Source organism: Pseudophryne corroboree, chromosome 3 (assembly GCF_028390025.1).
Source record: "Pseudophryne corroboree isolate aPseCor3 chromosome 3, aPseCor3.hap2, whole genome shotgun sequence".
NCBI classification, from domain to species: domain Eukaryota; kingdom Metazoa; phylum Chordata; class Amphibia; order Anura; family Myobatrachidae; genus Pseudophryne; species Pseudophryne corroboree.
The window spans coordinates 433,775,070-433,790,323 of NC_086446.1; the positions used below are offsets into that span (position 1 = coordinate 433,775,070).

General features: G+C 47.6%; 1 protein-coding gene across 1 annotated transcript in view; it reads right to left on the minus strand.

Moving 5' to 3' along the window:
- Positions 1-15,254, minus strand: part of UBE2O (ubiquitin conjugating enzyme E2 O) — a 187,776-nt gene that overhangs the window by 100,698 nt on the left and 71,824 nt on the right. Inside the window, exon 8 of the mRNA XM_063960415.1 lies at positions 6,431-6,581. Within this exon, the coding sequence (XP_063816485.1) occupies positions 6,431-6,581 (151 nt within the window). The remainder of the gene's footprint in view (positions 1-6,430; positions 6,582-15,254) is intronic.

The following is a 15,254-nucleotide window of genomic DNA, read 5'->3' on the forward strand; positions in this document are numbered from 1 at the left end:
CCCGGAAAGAACACTGCTGACAGTGCTATCACATGATTTTCCGCCTAGCGAAAAATCCTTGCAGTTTTGACACTGCCCTCCTGCTTCTTGTGCCGCCCTTTCTGTTTACGTGGGCGACTGCCGTGATGTTATCCCACTGGATCAATACCGGCTGACCTTGAAGCAGAGGTCTTGCTAAGTTTGGAGCATTATATATTTGCTCTAAGCTTATTTATGCGGAGAGAATTCTCCAGACTTAATCACACTTCCCTGGAAATTTTTTCCTTGTGTGACTGTTCCCCAGCCTCTCAGGCTGGCCTCCGTGGTCACCGGCATCCAATCCTGAATGCCGAATCTGCGGCCCTCTAGAAGATGAGCACTCTGTAATCACCACAGGAGAGACACCCTTGTCCTTGGATATAGGGTTATCCGCTGATGCATCTGAGGATGCGATCCGGACCATTTGTCCAGCAGATCCCATTGAAGAGTTCTTGCGGGAAATCTGCCGAATGGAATTGCTTCGTAATAAGCCACCATTTTTACCAGGACTCTTGTGCAATGATGCACTGACACTTTTCCTGGTTTTAGGAGGATCCCGATTATCTCGGATAACTCCCTGGCTTTCTCCACTGGGAGAAACACGTTTTTCTGGACTGTGTCCAGAATCATCCCTAGGAACAGTAGACGTGTCGTCGGAAAAAGCTGCGATTTTGGAATATTTAGAATCCACTCGTGCTGTCGTAGCACTACTTAAGATAGTGCTATTCCGACCTCCAACTGTTCTCTGGACCTTGCCCTTATCAGGAAAGCGTCCATGTTTCTTTTAAGAAAATTCATCATTCCGGCCATTACCTTGGTAAAGACCCGGGGCGCCGTGGACAATCCAAACGGCAGCGTCTGAACTGATAGTGACAGTTCTGTACCAGGAACCTGAAGTACCCTTGGTGAGAAGGGCAAATTTGGACCTGTAGGTAAGCGTCCCTGATATCCAGTGACACCATATCGTCCCCTTCTTCCTGGTTCGCTATCACTGCTCCGAGTGACTCCATCTTGATTTGAACGCTTGTATGTAAGTGTTCAAATATTTCAGATCTCACCGAGCCGGTTGGCTTCAGTACCACAATATAGTGTGGAATACTACCCCCTTCTGTAAAAGGGGTACTTTGCTTATCACCTGCTGGGAATACAGCCTGTGAATTGTGTGAGGGGGAGACGTCTCGAATTTCTAATGTACACCTGGGATACTACATGTAGGATCCCGGAGTTCCCTTGCGAGTGAGCCCACTGCGTGCTGAAACTCTTGAGATGACCCCCTACCGCACCTGAGTCCGCTTGTACGGCCCCAGAGTTATGCTGCGGACTTGGCAGAAGCTGTGAGGGGCTTCTGTTCCTGGGAATGGGCTGCTTGCTGCAGTCTTCTTCCCTTTCCTCTACCCCTGGGCAGATATGACTGGCCTTTGCCCGCCTGCCCGTATGGGGACGAAAGGACTGAGACTGAAAAGACTGTGTCCTTTCTTGCCGATATGTGACTCGGGGTAACAAAAGGTGGATTTTTCAGCTGTTGCCATGGCCACCAGGTCCAATGGACCGCCCCTTTATACAGCAATACTTCCATATGCCGTCTGTAATCTGCCTCACCTGACCACTGTCGTGTCTTCGTCTGGCAGATATGTACATCACATTTACTCTTGATGCCAGAATACAATATATGCCTCTGCGCATCACGCATATATAGAAATGCATCCTTAAAATGCTCTATAGTAAATAAAATCTTGTCCCTGTCAAGGGTATCAAAATTTTCAGTCAGGAAATCCGACCAAGCCCCCTCAGCGCTGCACATCCATGCTGAGGCGATTGCTGGTCGTAGTATAACACCAGTATGTGTGTATATACTGTTATGATATTTTCCAGCATCCTATCAGCTGGCTCCTTGAGGCGGCCGTATCTGGAGACGGTAACGCCATGTTTTTACAAGCGTGTGAGCGCCTTATCCACCCTAAGGTGTGTTTTCCAACTCGCCCTTACTTCTGGCGGGAAAGGGTATACCGCCCATAACTTTCTATCGGAGGAACCCCACGTATCATCACACACTTCATTTAATTTATCTGATTCAGGCAAAACTACAAGTAGTTTATTCCCACCCAACAAAATACCCTTATTTGTGGTACTTGTGGTATCAGAAATATGTAACACCTCCTTCATTGCCCTTAACATGTAACTTGTGGCCCTAAAGGAAAAATACGTTTGTTTCTTCACCGTCGACACTGGGGTCAGTGTCCGTGTCAGTGTCTGTCGACCGACTGAGGTAATGGGCGTTTTTACAAGCCCCTGACGGTGTCTGAGACGCCTGGACCAATACTAATTTGTCCGCCGGCTGTCTCATGTCGTCAACCGGCTTGCAGCGTGTTGACATTATCACGTAATTCCATAAGTAAGCCATCCATTCATGTGTCGACTCCCTAGAGAGTGACATCACTATTACAGGCAATTTGCTCCGTCTCCTCACCAACATTTTCCTCATACATGTCGACACACACGTACCGACCTATAGCACACACACAGGGAATGCTCTGATAGAGGACAGGACCCACTAGCCCTTTGGGGAGACAGAGGGAGAGTTTGCCAGCACACACCAAAATGCTATAATTATACAGGGACAACCTTTATATAAGTGTTCCTCCCTTATAGCATTTAATATATATTTATATCGCCAAATCATTGCCCCCCCTCTCTGTTATAACCCTGTTTCTGTAGTGCAGTGCAGGGGAGAGCATGGGAGCCTTCCCCTCAGCCTTTCTGTGAGGGAAAATGGCGCCTGTGTGCTGAGGAGAATAAGCTCCGCCCCTTTCTCGGCGGGCTTTTCCTCCCGGTTTTTTAATACTGGCCTGGGTTAAAATACATACATATAGCCTTAATGGCTATATGTGGTGTATTTCTTTTGCCAAATTAGGTATTTATATTGCTGCCCAGGGCGCCCCCAGCAGCGCCCTGCACCCTCCGTGACCGTGTCAGTGAGCCTGTGAGACAACAATGGCGCACAGCTGCAGTGCTGTGCGCTACCTCTATGAAGACTGAGAAGCCTTCTGCCGCCTGTCACCGGACCTCCGTCTCTGCCGTCTTCAGCGTCTGTAAGGGGGATCGGCGGCGCGGCTCCGGGACGAACCCCAGGCTGACCTGTGTTCCGACTCCCTCTGGAGCTCAGTGTCCAGTAGCCTAAGACTTCAATCCTCCTGCACGCAGGTGAGTTGCAAGTCTCTCCCCTAAGTCCCACGTTGCAGTGATCCTGTCGCCAGCAGGTATCACTGATTAGTTTAAACCTAAAAAAGACTTTTCTAAACAGCTCTATAAGAGAGCCATCCAGGTTGCACCCTACTCGGCCGGGCACAGAAACCTAACTGAAGCCTGGAGGAGGGTCATAGGGGGAGGAGCCAGTACACACCATGTGACCTAAAGAGTTTTTTAGATGTGCCCTGTCTCCTGCGGAGCCCGCTATTCCCCATGGTCCTGACGGAGTCCCCAGCATCCACTAGGACGTTAGAGAAAGAATCCACCCATGGGGGTTCGGATTCAGAAGGCTGAAACAGTATATTACATTCCTGAGTCCATGGAATAGACCCCTCAGGAGAAGATAAACACTCTGCAGCACAGGACGCAGAGTCCTTAGACATGGTAATGTGGCATATACACACTTGCACACACAGGAAAATGTCAGACACAGTTTCCCTCAGATTACCTTCAGAGAGACAAAGAGTATAAGGAACCAGCCACACAGCGCCCGCAATTATTATGATAAAAGCCTGGAGCTGACTAACTACCCTTAATAAGAGGGCAGTGCTCCCTGTCAGTGTCCTTGCAGGGAAAAAATGTTGCTGGTGAGTGCTGGATCCGCTCTGAGAGGAAACCCCGCCCCCCGACATGGCACGCGGCTTCCCGCACTAAATGTTTAAACTGGCCTGAGGTTTCCTAGAGCTAACAGCGGGATTAGCCCCTGTTAGCAGCGTGACCAGTGTAGGGTGTTCCGCGCTGGCTCAGGACGCCCCTCATAGCGCCTACACAAAGTGTTGCTGAGCCTTCCTGGAGCACAGCCTGTCAGTGCTGCGCTCACAACCTTGTGCCGCCATACCTGCCGGTGACCCGCTAACTGGGACGCCGGCGCTTTACTCACCACTCTGCTTTCTTTTGGCTCTTAGGGGGTGGCGGCCGTGCTGCAGGAGTGAGATCGCCTCGTGGGCTTGCGATCAGCGCCCTCAGGAGCTTAGTGTCCTGTCAGCGGAGAAGAGAACCATTAACTCTTTAGGAAGTTGGTTCCCTTCCTAAGTCCCACGAAGCAGGGAGGCTGTTGCCAGCAGCCTCCCTGTATCCTAATTCTAAAAAATAAAAAACTAAGAAAACTCCTAGGAGCTCCCCTAGCTGTGACCGGCCCCTCCGGGCACATTTTCTAAACGGAGTCTGGTAGGAGGGGCATATAGAGAGGGGCCTGCCCACACTATTAAACTCTCATAAGTACCAGTGGCTCTCAAAGGACCCATCTATACCCCCACGGTACTAAACTGGACCCCAGCATCCTCTAGGACGTAAGAGAATATAAATAACTTAAAATACTAACACATTCCATAACAGAGAAGCACTGAAAGGCAAAACCAACTGGACAAGGCTGTACTAAATAGGAGTCAAAAGACCCTGTTGGGATTACAGTTTTAAATTCCATATAGTCAAACCGCATTCCGATCAAATCCACTTAACCAGTATCACCACTCTGCTAATTCCGAGAAAATGGTGTGGTGTATTATTTAACCTTAGTTACATAAATCCAAAAAGGTGCATGAGTTTGCTTTATGGGTAAACACAAAGTAAATTCACACAAGATACACTGCACAATGTAGCATAGTACTCACTCTGCATGGACCATATCCTTGGAGTCAGGATTAAAAAATAAATCATGATATTGAGCACAACTAGAACCACCACCCAGCACCTAAAGGCGGCCATACATCAGCAGTCGATTGTGCTAATAAGTCTGCAATGTATGGGGTTCACAGATCGCACACATTGATTGGGATTGTTAAATCAGATTTTTCAACATGTTTAATTTCACAGATCAATTGGGACTGTAGATTACTAGTGTATGGCAACTATCAGCAGATTGTTTCTAGCAAACTAGAGACTGGCAGATCTGTTTAACTGAAAATTATCTGCAAATCACTGAAACATCTGTAATGTATGGGCAAAGTCAGATGGATTGTAAAAACAATAAGTCTGGGGGAAAAAAATCTCACGATCTGTGAAACAACAAATTGTGATTGCAGATGTATGGGCCCCTTAACACAAGTTTTTTTTTTTTGTTTTTTTTATACAGTGGTCAATATGGTGCAGTTTTCAATGTAGATAGCAGAGCCTGCGATCAAGGAGGTGAAAATACACTGTCCCCATCCCCATATGGTAAAGGATGGCTTTAGTCATTCCGACCTCCCATTCCTTTCCTGAGAAAGGTGGCAAACTGTCTTCATAAAAGAGGTAATATCGTCCATGCCACAATTTCACAGAGCTAAAAGTTGATACACACATTTATTCCATTCTCATATTATAAAAATACTTAATGAGAATGGCACACTCCAAGTCAACAAAAAAATAATTTCATACAAAACAAAAAAAAACAAAAACAAAAAAAAAAATACACAGAGTTCCAGGAATTGGTCAGAAAAAGTACTTAGTGTGTACTTAAGGGAAAATCGGAAGGGTATGTGGAATCTTATCCAAGAACATGTGGGGTCTCTCTTTCATACATTAACTGCACTGTCTTCATGTATTGAGATTATGGGTAGTGTTCTGTACTTTTTAAAGTTAGAGAACCGTATACGTGGCCCTTGAGCTTTCAGGTTTTCAATCACAGGTATGGAGGGTAGAGAGTGACGTAAACCTCTATATCTGCAAAACTCAAGGTGAATTATTTATTTATTACCAGTTATTTATATGGCACACACATATTCCGCAGCGCTTTACAGATCATATTTGGCCATACACATCAGTTTCTACCCCAGTGGAGTTTACAACCTATAATCCCTACCATGCACACACATTCATGCTAGGGTTAATTTTGTTGGCATCCAATTGACCTACCAGTATATTTTTAGAGTGTGGGAGAAAACCGGAGTACCCGGAGGAAACCCATGCAAGTACGGGGAGAATATACAAACTCCACACAGTTAGGGCCATGGTGGGAATCATGACCTCAGTGCTGTGAGGCAGTAATGCTAACCATTACACCATAGGTGCGATGTGCAAAAGAAAGAACTACCTTATAAATATAGAAGAACTAAAACCCACAAATCTAGGTCACCAATAATCATGCTGGAGGAAAAGGATGTTTAACTCTCATAAGTTATATTGCATAACATGGAACCTATAAGCACTTCTAACAGAACATGAATTGTCAGCTTCTGGTAATCCATACCTTTTTTGTTCCAGTCACTTCCCCGAGAAGACAGTTCTTCTCAAGGCTTTCACACAAGATTCTTGTAGGTTCCACCATGGTTGGAAAGATATATAGGCATCTCTCTCCCAGCTGCCTCTGTGTGTGGTCAAACGAGCCCATCCTCTTTACCCTGAGACAAAACAAAGTTAGGAATAAACTAAAGCAGGACTAAAAGTTGATTCCCATTGCGACAATCAAAAATTATCTTCACACAGCTTTCTAATGTGGCAAAGGCGTAGCTACCATAGGTGCAGGCAGTGCAGCTGTTATGGGGTCCAGAGCTGAGAGGGGCCTACCTTCCCTGTAAAGTTACACGTGTTATATACATCTTTCATCCATTGTGTGGCACATAGAGGCCTTTACATTTGTTTGCTTTGTGGCCTACAATATATCTTGTTATGCCCCTGTACCTGCTCATTTTAATGTGGTATATAAATGAACAGAAGGGCATTATAATGTTACATAATATGAACTGGGGCACTGATGTGTCACAATATGAGGTGGAGGCACTATAATGTGACATAATATGAACTGGGGCACTGTAATATGACATAATGTAAACTGGGGACACTGTCCTAATGTAAATTGGGGCACTGTCGCATAATGTGTACTGGCAGCCCTACGTGACATAACGTGAACTAGGGCACTATTATGGTTTATAAAATAAACTAGGGCACTATTATGGGGCATAAATTAACTGCTGCTGTGGCACTGGGACAGGGGCCCCTTCAAATGTTGCTACGGGGCCCACAAAGTTCTGGCTACGCCCCTGTAATGTGCTATCACAATCAAAGTTAAAGACATAGCTGGAAAAATATAAATAAACAATAAAGTAAAATGTAATTTATACACAAAAACTGGATTTTGGACTCATAGAAAGGATCCAGTTCTCTTTCAACCAGTCTGGGGGACACTGGACCATGAAATGTTCAAAAGCCAGCCCTAGGCGAAGGTACGCTCAGAAAAACCTGAATGGAAGACTTTCAACCGAAAGTCAACACCGGAAATCGAGAAAGTGTTGAACCTAGGATCAAGCCATCACTGGTATAGTGGCTCCCACAACAAAGCCACAGCATAGAGGGAGCCCAATAGCATTGGAAAACAACCCCTGTGAGGTCTGCAGAGAGCCACATGGCAAGGAATGCGTGGATACCAGACACCAAAAGGACTACCAACAGAGGAAAGAAAATAAGAATTTACTTACCGATAATTCTATTTCTCGTAGTCCGTAGTGGATGCTGGGGACTCAGTCAGGACCATGGGGAATAGCGGCTCCGCAGGAGACAGGGCACAAAAGTAAAAGCTTTAGGATCAGGTGGTGTGCACTGGCTCCTCCCCCTATGACCCTCCTCCAAGCCTCAGTTAGGATACTGTGCCCGGACGAGCGTACACAATAAGGAAGGATTTTGAATCCCGGGTAAGACTCATACCAGCCACACCAATCACACTGTACAACCTGTGATCTGAACCCAGTTAACAGCATGATAACAGCGGAGCCTCTGAAAAGATGGCTCACAACAATAATAACCCGATTTTTGTAACAATAACTATGTACAAGTATTGCAGACAATCCGCACTTGGGATGGGCGCCCAGCATCCACTACGGACTACGAGAAATAGAATTATCGGTAAGTAAATTCTTATTTTCTCTGACGTCCTAAGTGGATGCTGGGGACTCCGTCAGGACCATGGGGATTATACCTAAGCTCCCAAACGGGCGGGAGAGTGCGGATGACTCTGCAGCACCGAATGAGAGAACTCCAGGTCCTCCTCAGCCAGGGTATCAAATTTGTAGAATTTTGCAAACGTGTTTGCCCCTGACCAAGTAGCAGCTCGGCAAAGTTGTAAAGCCGAGACCCCTCGGGCAGCCGCCCAAGATGAGCCCACCTTCCTTGTGGAATGGGCATTTACATATTTTGGCTGTGGCAGGCCTGCCACAGAATGTGCAAGCTGAATTGTACTACACATCTAACTAGCAATCGTCTGCTTAGAAGCAAGAGCACCCAGTTTGTTCGGTGCATACAGGATAACAGCAAGTCAGTTTTCCTGACTCCAGCCGTCCTGGAAACATATTTTCAGGGCCCTGACAACATCTAGCAACTTGGAGTCCTCCAAGTCCCTAGTAGCCGCAGGTACCACAATAAGCTGGTTCAGGTGAAACGCTGACACCACCTTAGGGAGAAACTGGGGACGAGTCCACAGCTCTGCCCTGTCCGAATGGACAATCAGATATGGGCTTTTGTGAGACAAAGCCGCCAATTCTGACACTCGCCTGGCCGAGGCCAGGGCCAACAGCATGGTCACTTTCCATGTGAGATATCTCAAATCCACAGATTTGATTGAGGAATCCCAGAACTACGTTGAGATCCCACAGTGCCACTGGAGGCACAAAAGGGGGTTGTATATGCAGTACTCCCTTGACAAACTTCTGGACTTCAGGAACTGAAGCCAATTCTTTCTGGAAGAAAATCGACAGGGCCGAAATTTGAACCTTAATGGACCCCAATTTGAGGCCCATAGACACTCCTGTTTGCAGGAAATGCAGGAATCGACCAAGTTGAAATTCCTCCGTGGGGCCTTCCTGGCCTCACACCATGCAACATATCCTCTTCCGGAATGCCTTTTTCCCTTAGGATCCGGCGTTCAACCGCCATGCCGTCAAACGCAGCCGCGGTAAGTCTTGGAACAGACATGATCCTTGCTGAAGCAAGTCCCTTCTTAGTATCTCTTGAAGTTCCGGGTACCACGTCCTTCTTGGCCAATCCGGAGCCACGAGTATAGTTCTTACTCCTCTCCGTCTTATAATTCTCATTACCTTGGGTATGAGAGGCAGAGGAGGGAACACATACACCGACTGGTACACCCCCGGTGTTACCAGAGCGTCCCAGCTATTGCCTGAGGGTCTCTTGACCTGGCGCAATACCTGTCCAGTTTTTTGTTCAGACGGGACGCCATCATGTCCACCTTTGGTCTTTCCCAACGGTTCACAATCATGTGGAAGACTTCCAGATGAAGTCCCCACTCTCCCGGGTGGAGGTCGTGCCTGCTGAGGAAGTCTGCTTCCCAGTTGTCCACTCCCGGAATGAACACCGCTGACAGTGTTATCACATGATTTTTCGCCCAGCGAAGAATCCTTGCTGCCATTGCCCTCCTGCTTCTTGTGCCGCCCTGTCTGTTTACTTGGGCGACTGCCGTGATGTTGTCCGACTGGATCAGCACCGGTTGACTTTGAAGCAGAGGTCTTCCTAGGCTCAGAGCATTGTAAATTGCCCTTAGCTCCAGTATATTTATGTGGAGAGAAGTCTCCAGACTTGACCACACTCCTTGGAAATTTCTTCCCTGTGTGACTGCTCCCCAGCCTCTCAGGCTGGCATCCGTGGTCACCAGGACCCAGTCCTGAATGCCGAATCTGCTGCCCTCTAGTAGATGAGCACTCTGCAGCCACCACAGAAGAGACACCCTTGTCCTTGGAGACAGGATTATCCGCTGATGCATCTGAAGATGCGATCCGGACCATTCGTCCAGCAGATCCCACTGAAAAATTCTTGCGTGAAATCTGCCGAATGGAATCGCTTCGTAAGAAGCCACCATTTTTCCCAGGACTCTTGTGCATTGATGCACTGACACTTGGCCTGGTTCTAGAAGGTTCCTAACTAGCTCGGATAACTCCCTGGCTTTCTCCTCCGGGAGAAACACCTTTTTCTGGACTGTGTCCAGAATCATCCCTAGGAACAGCAGACGTGTCGTCGGAATCAGCTGCGATTTTGGAATATTTAGAATCCACCCGTGCTGTCGTAGAACTACTTGAGATAGTGCTACTCCGACCTCCAACTGTTCTCTGGACCTTGCCCTTATCAGGAGATCGTCCAAGTAAGGGATAATTAAGACGCCTTTTCTTTGAAGAAGAATCATCATTTCGGCCATTACCTTGGTAAAGACCCGGGGTGCCGTGGACAATCCAAACGGCAGCGTCTGAAACTGATAGTGACAGTTCTGTACCACGAACCTGAGGTACCCTTGGTGAGAAGGGCAAATTGGGACATGGAGGTAAGCATCCTTGATGTCCAGGGACCCCATATAGTCCCCTTCTTCCTGGTTCGCTATCACTGCTCTGAGTGACTCCATCTTGATTTGAACCTTTGTATGTAAGTGTTCAAAGATTTCAGATTTAGAATAGGTCTCACCGAGCCATCTGGCTTCAGTACCACAAATAGTGTGGAATAATACCCCTTTCCTTGTTGTAGGAGGGGTACTTTGATTATCACCTGCTGGGAATACAGCTTGTGAATTGTTTCCAATACTGCCTCCCTGTCGGAGGGAGACGTTGGTAAAGCAGACTTCAGGAACCTGCGAGGGGGAGACGTCTCGAATTTCCAATCTGTACCCCTGGGATACTACTTGTAGGATCCAGGGGTCCACTTGCGAGTGAGCCCACTGCGCGCTGAAACTCTTGAGACGACCCCCCACCGCACCCGAGTCCGCTTGTACGGCCCCAGCGTCATGCTGAGGACTTGGCAGAAGCGGTGGAGGGCTTCTGTTCCTGGGAAGGGGCTGCGTGCTGCAGTCTTCTTCCCTTTCCTCTACCCTTGGGCAGATATGACTGGCCTTTTGCCCGCTTGCTCTTATGGGGACGAAAGGACTGAGGCTGAAAAGACGGTGTCTTTTTCTGCTGAGATGTGACTTGGGGTAAAAAAGGTGGATTTTCCAGCTGTTGCCGTGGCCACCAGGTCCGATGGACCGACCCCAAATAACTCCTCCCCTTTATACGGCAATACTTCCATGTGCCGTTTGGAATCTGCATCACCTGACCACTGTCGTGTCCATAAACATCTTCTGGCAGACATGGACATCGCACTTACTCTTGATGCCAGAGTGCAAATATCCCTCTGTGCATCTCACATATATAGAAATGCATCCTTTAAATGCTCTATAGTCAATAAAATACTGTCCCTGTCAAGGGTATCAATATTTTCAGTCAGGGAATCCGACCAATCCACCCCAGCGCTGCACATCCAGGCTGAGGCGATCGCTGGTCGCAGTATAACACCAGTATGTGTGTATATACTTTTTAGGATATTTTCCAGCCTCCTATCAGCTGGCTCCTTGAGGGCGGCCGTATCTGGAGACGGTAACGCCACTTGTTTTGATAAGCGTGTGAGCGCCTTATCCACCCTAGGGGGTGTTTCCCAACGCGCCCTAACTTTTGGCGGGAAAGGGTATAACGCCAATAATTTTCTATCGGGGGAAACCCACGCATCATCACACACTTCATTTAATTTATCTGATTCAGGAAAAACTACAGGTAGTTTTTTCACACCCCACATAATACCATAATACACACAGCACACACACACAGGGAATGCTCTGATAGAGGACAGGACCCCACTAGCCCTTTGGGGAGACAGAGGGAGAGTTTGCCAGCACACACCAAAACGCTATAATTATACAGGGACAACCTTATATAAGTGTTTTCCCTTATAGCATCTTAATATATAATAATATCGCCACATAAAATGCCCCCCCTCTCTGTTTTAACCCTGTTTCTGTAGTGCAGTGCAGGGGAGAGCCTGGGAGCCTTCCTAGCAGCGGAGCTGTGTAGGAAAATGGCGCTGTGTGCTGAGGAGAATAGGCCCCGCCCCCTTTTCGGCGGGCTTCTTCTCCCGTTTTTCTGACAACCTGGCAGGGGTTAAATACATCCATATAGCCCCAGAGGCTATATGTGATGTATTTTTAGCCAGCATAGGTACTTTCATTGCTGCCCAGGGCGCCCCCCCCAGCGCCCTGCACCCTCAGTGACCGTTGGTGTGAAGTGTGCTGAGAGCAATGGCGCACAGCTGCAGTGCTGTGCGCTAACTCATGAAGACTGAGAAGTCTTCAGCCGCCGGTTTCTGGACCTCTTCTCTCTTCGGCATCTGCAAGGGGGTCGGCGGCGCGGCTCCGGTGACCCATCCAGGCTGTACCTGTGATCGTCCCTCTGGAGCTAGTGTCCAGTAGCCTAAGAAGCCAATCCATCCTGCACGCAGGTGAGTTCACTTCTTCTCCCCTAAGTCCCTCGTTGCAGTGAGCCTGTTGCCAGCAGGACTCACTGAAAATAAAAAACCTAACAAAACTTTTACTCTAAGCAGCTCTTTAGGAGAGCCACCTAGATTGCACCCTTCTCGGCCGGGCACAAAAACCTAACTGAGGCTTGGAGCAGGGTCATAGGGGGAGGAGCCAGTGCACACCACCTGATCCTAAAGCTTTTACTTTTGTGCCCTGTCTCCTGCGGAGCCGCTATTCCCCATGGTCCTGACGGAGTCCCCAGCATCCACTTAGGACGTCAGAGAAAATAAGATTTTAATACCTACCGGTAAATCCTTTTCTCTTAGTCCGTAGAGGATGCTTCAAGAACCATGGGGTATAAACGGGATCCGCAGGAGACATAGGCACACTTTAAGACTTTGATTGGGTGTGAACTGGCTCCTCCCTCTATGCCCCTCCTCCAGACTCCAGTTTAAGTAACTGTGCCCAGGGAGACGGACATTTCGAGGAAAGAATTTATTGTTAAACCACGGTGAGCATCTTACCAGCTCACACCTCAGTATGCCGCAGAACTTGGCATTCAATAGAACACCAGCCGACGGCATGAAGAATATGCAGCAATACGCTGACATAAAGCATAACACAACCTGTGTGTGTAAACACAACCAATAACAGCATAACGCATGCCATGGCATGAACCTCATCAGCAACAGGCTGACTGAAACACAACACACCATGGGCTATATTTACTAAGATGGGAGTTCTATTAAAGATGGGATGTTGCCCATAGCAACCATTCAGATACCAGGTATTATGTTCTAAAAGGTTCTAGATAAATGAGACGAAGAATCTGATAGGTTGCTATGGGCAACATCCCATCTTAAATAGTACTCCCATCTTAGTAAATTTACCCCCATGTGTGTAAACATACCCAATAACTGCAGATACAGTACGCACTGGGACAGGCGCCCAGCATCCTCTACGGACTAAGAGAAAAGGATTTACCGGTAGGTATTAAAATCCTATTTTCTCATACGTCCTAGAGGATGCTGGGGATGCTTCAAGAACCATGGGGTTTATACCAAAGCTCTAGAACGGGCGGGAGAGTGCGGATGACTTTGCAGCACCGATTGACCAAACAAGAGGTCCTCATCAGCCAGGGTATCAAACTTGTAAACTTCGTAAAGGTGTTTGATCCCGACCAAGTAGCAGCTCGGCAAAGGTGTAATGCCGAGACCCCTCGGGCAGCCGCCTAGGATGAGCCCACCTTTCTGGTAGAATGTCTTTCACCTGCCGTAGAATGAGCCTGCTGAATCGTATTACAAATCCAGCGCGCAACAGTCTGCTTAGAAGCAGTATCCCCAATCTTGTTGGGAGCCCATAGGACAAACAGAGCCTCTGTTTTCCCAATACGAGCCGTTGTGGCGACATAGATTTTTAAAGCTCTGACCACATAGAGAGACTTCGATTCCGCCAAAGTGTCAGTAGACACTGGCACCACAATAGACTGGTTTACGTGAAACCACTTTGGCAGAAATTGCTGACGAGTTCTCAACTCCGCTCTATCAGAATGGAAGATTAAAATAAGAATTTACTTACCGATAATTCTATTTCTCATAGTCCGTAGTGGATGCTGGGGACTCCGTCAGGACCATGGGGAATAGCGGGCTCCGCAGGAGACAGGGCACATCTAAAAAAGCTTTTAGGTCACATGGTGCGTACTGGCTCCTCCCCCTATGACCCTCCTCCAAGCCTCAGTTAGGTACTGTGCCCGGACGAGCGTACACAATAAGGAAGGATCTTGAATCCCGGGTAAGACTCATACCAGCCACACCAATCACACCATACAACTTGTGATCTGAACCCAGTTAACAGTATGATAACAAAACGAAGTAGCCTCTAAAAAGATGGCTCACAACAATAATAACCCGATTTTTGTAACAATAACTATGTACAAGTATTGCAGACAATCCGCACTTGGGATGGGCGCCCAGCATCCACTACGGACTATGAGAAATAGAATTATCGGTAAGTAAATTCTTATTTTCTCTAACGTCCTAGTGGATGCTGGGGACTCCGTCAGGACCATGGGGATTATACCAAAGCTCCCAAACGGGCGGGAGAGTGCGGATGACTCTGCAGCACCGAATGAGAAAACTCCAGGTCCTCTGTAGCCAGAGTATCAAATTTGTAAAATTTTACAAACGTGTTCTCCCCTGACCACGTAGCTGCTCGGCAAAGTTGTAATGCCGAGACTCCTCGGGCAGCCGCCCAAGATGAGCCCACCTTCCTTGTGGAGTGGGCCTTTACAGATTTAGGCTGTGGCACGCCTGCCACAGAATGTGCAAGTTGGATTGTGCTACAGATCCAACGTGCAATCGTCTGTTTAGACGCAGGAGCACCCATCTTGTTGGGTGCATACAATGTAAACAACGAGTCAGTTTTTCTGACTCCAGCTGTCCTTGAAATATATATTTTTAATGCTCTGACAACGTCCAGTAACTTGGAGTCCTCCAAGTCGCTAGTAGCCGCAGGCACCACAATAGGCTGGTTTAAGTGAAATGCCGAAACCACCTTAGGGAGAAATTGAGGACGCGTCCTCAATTCTGCCCTGTCCGAATGGAATATCAGATATGGGCTCTTGTATGACAAAGCTGCCAACTCTGAAACTCTCCTGGCAGAAGCCAGGGCCAACAGCATGGTTACCTTCCATGTAAGGTATTTTAATTCTACCGATTTTAACGGCTCAAACCAATGAGATTTGAGAAAATTTAGAACCACG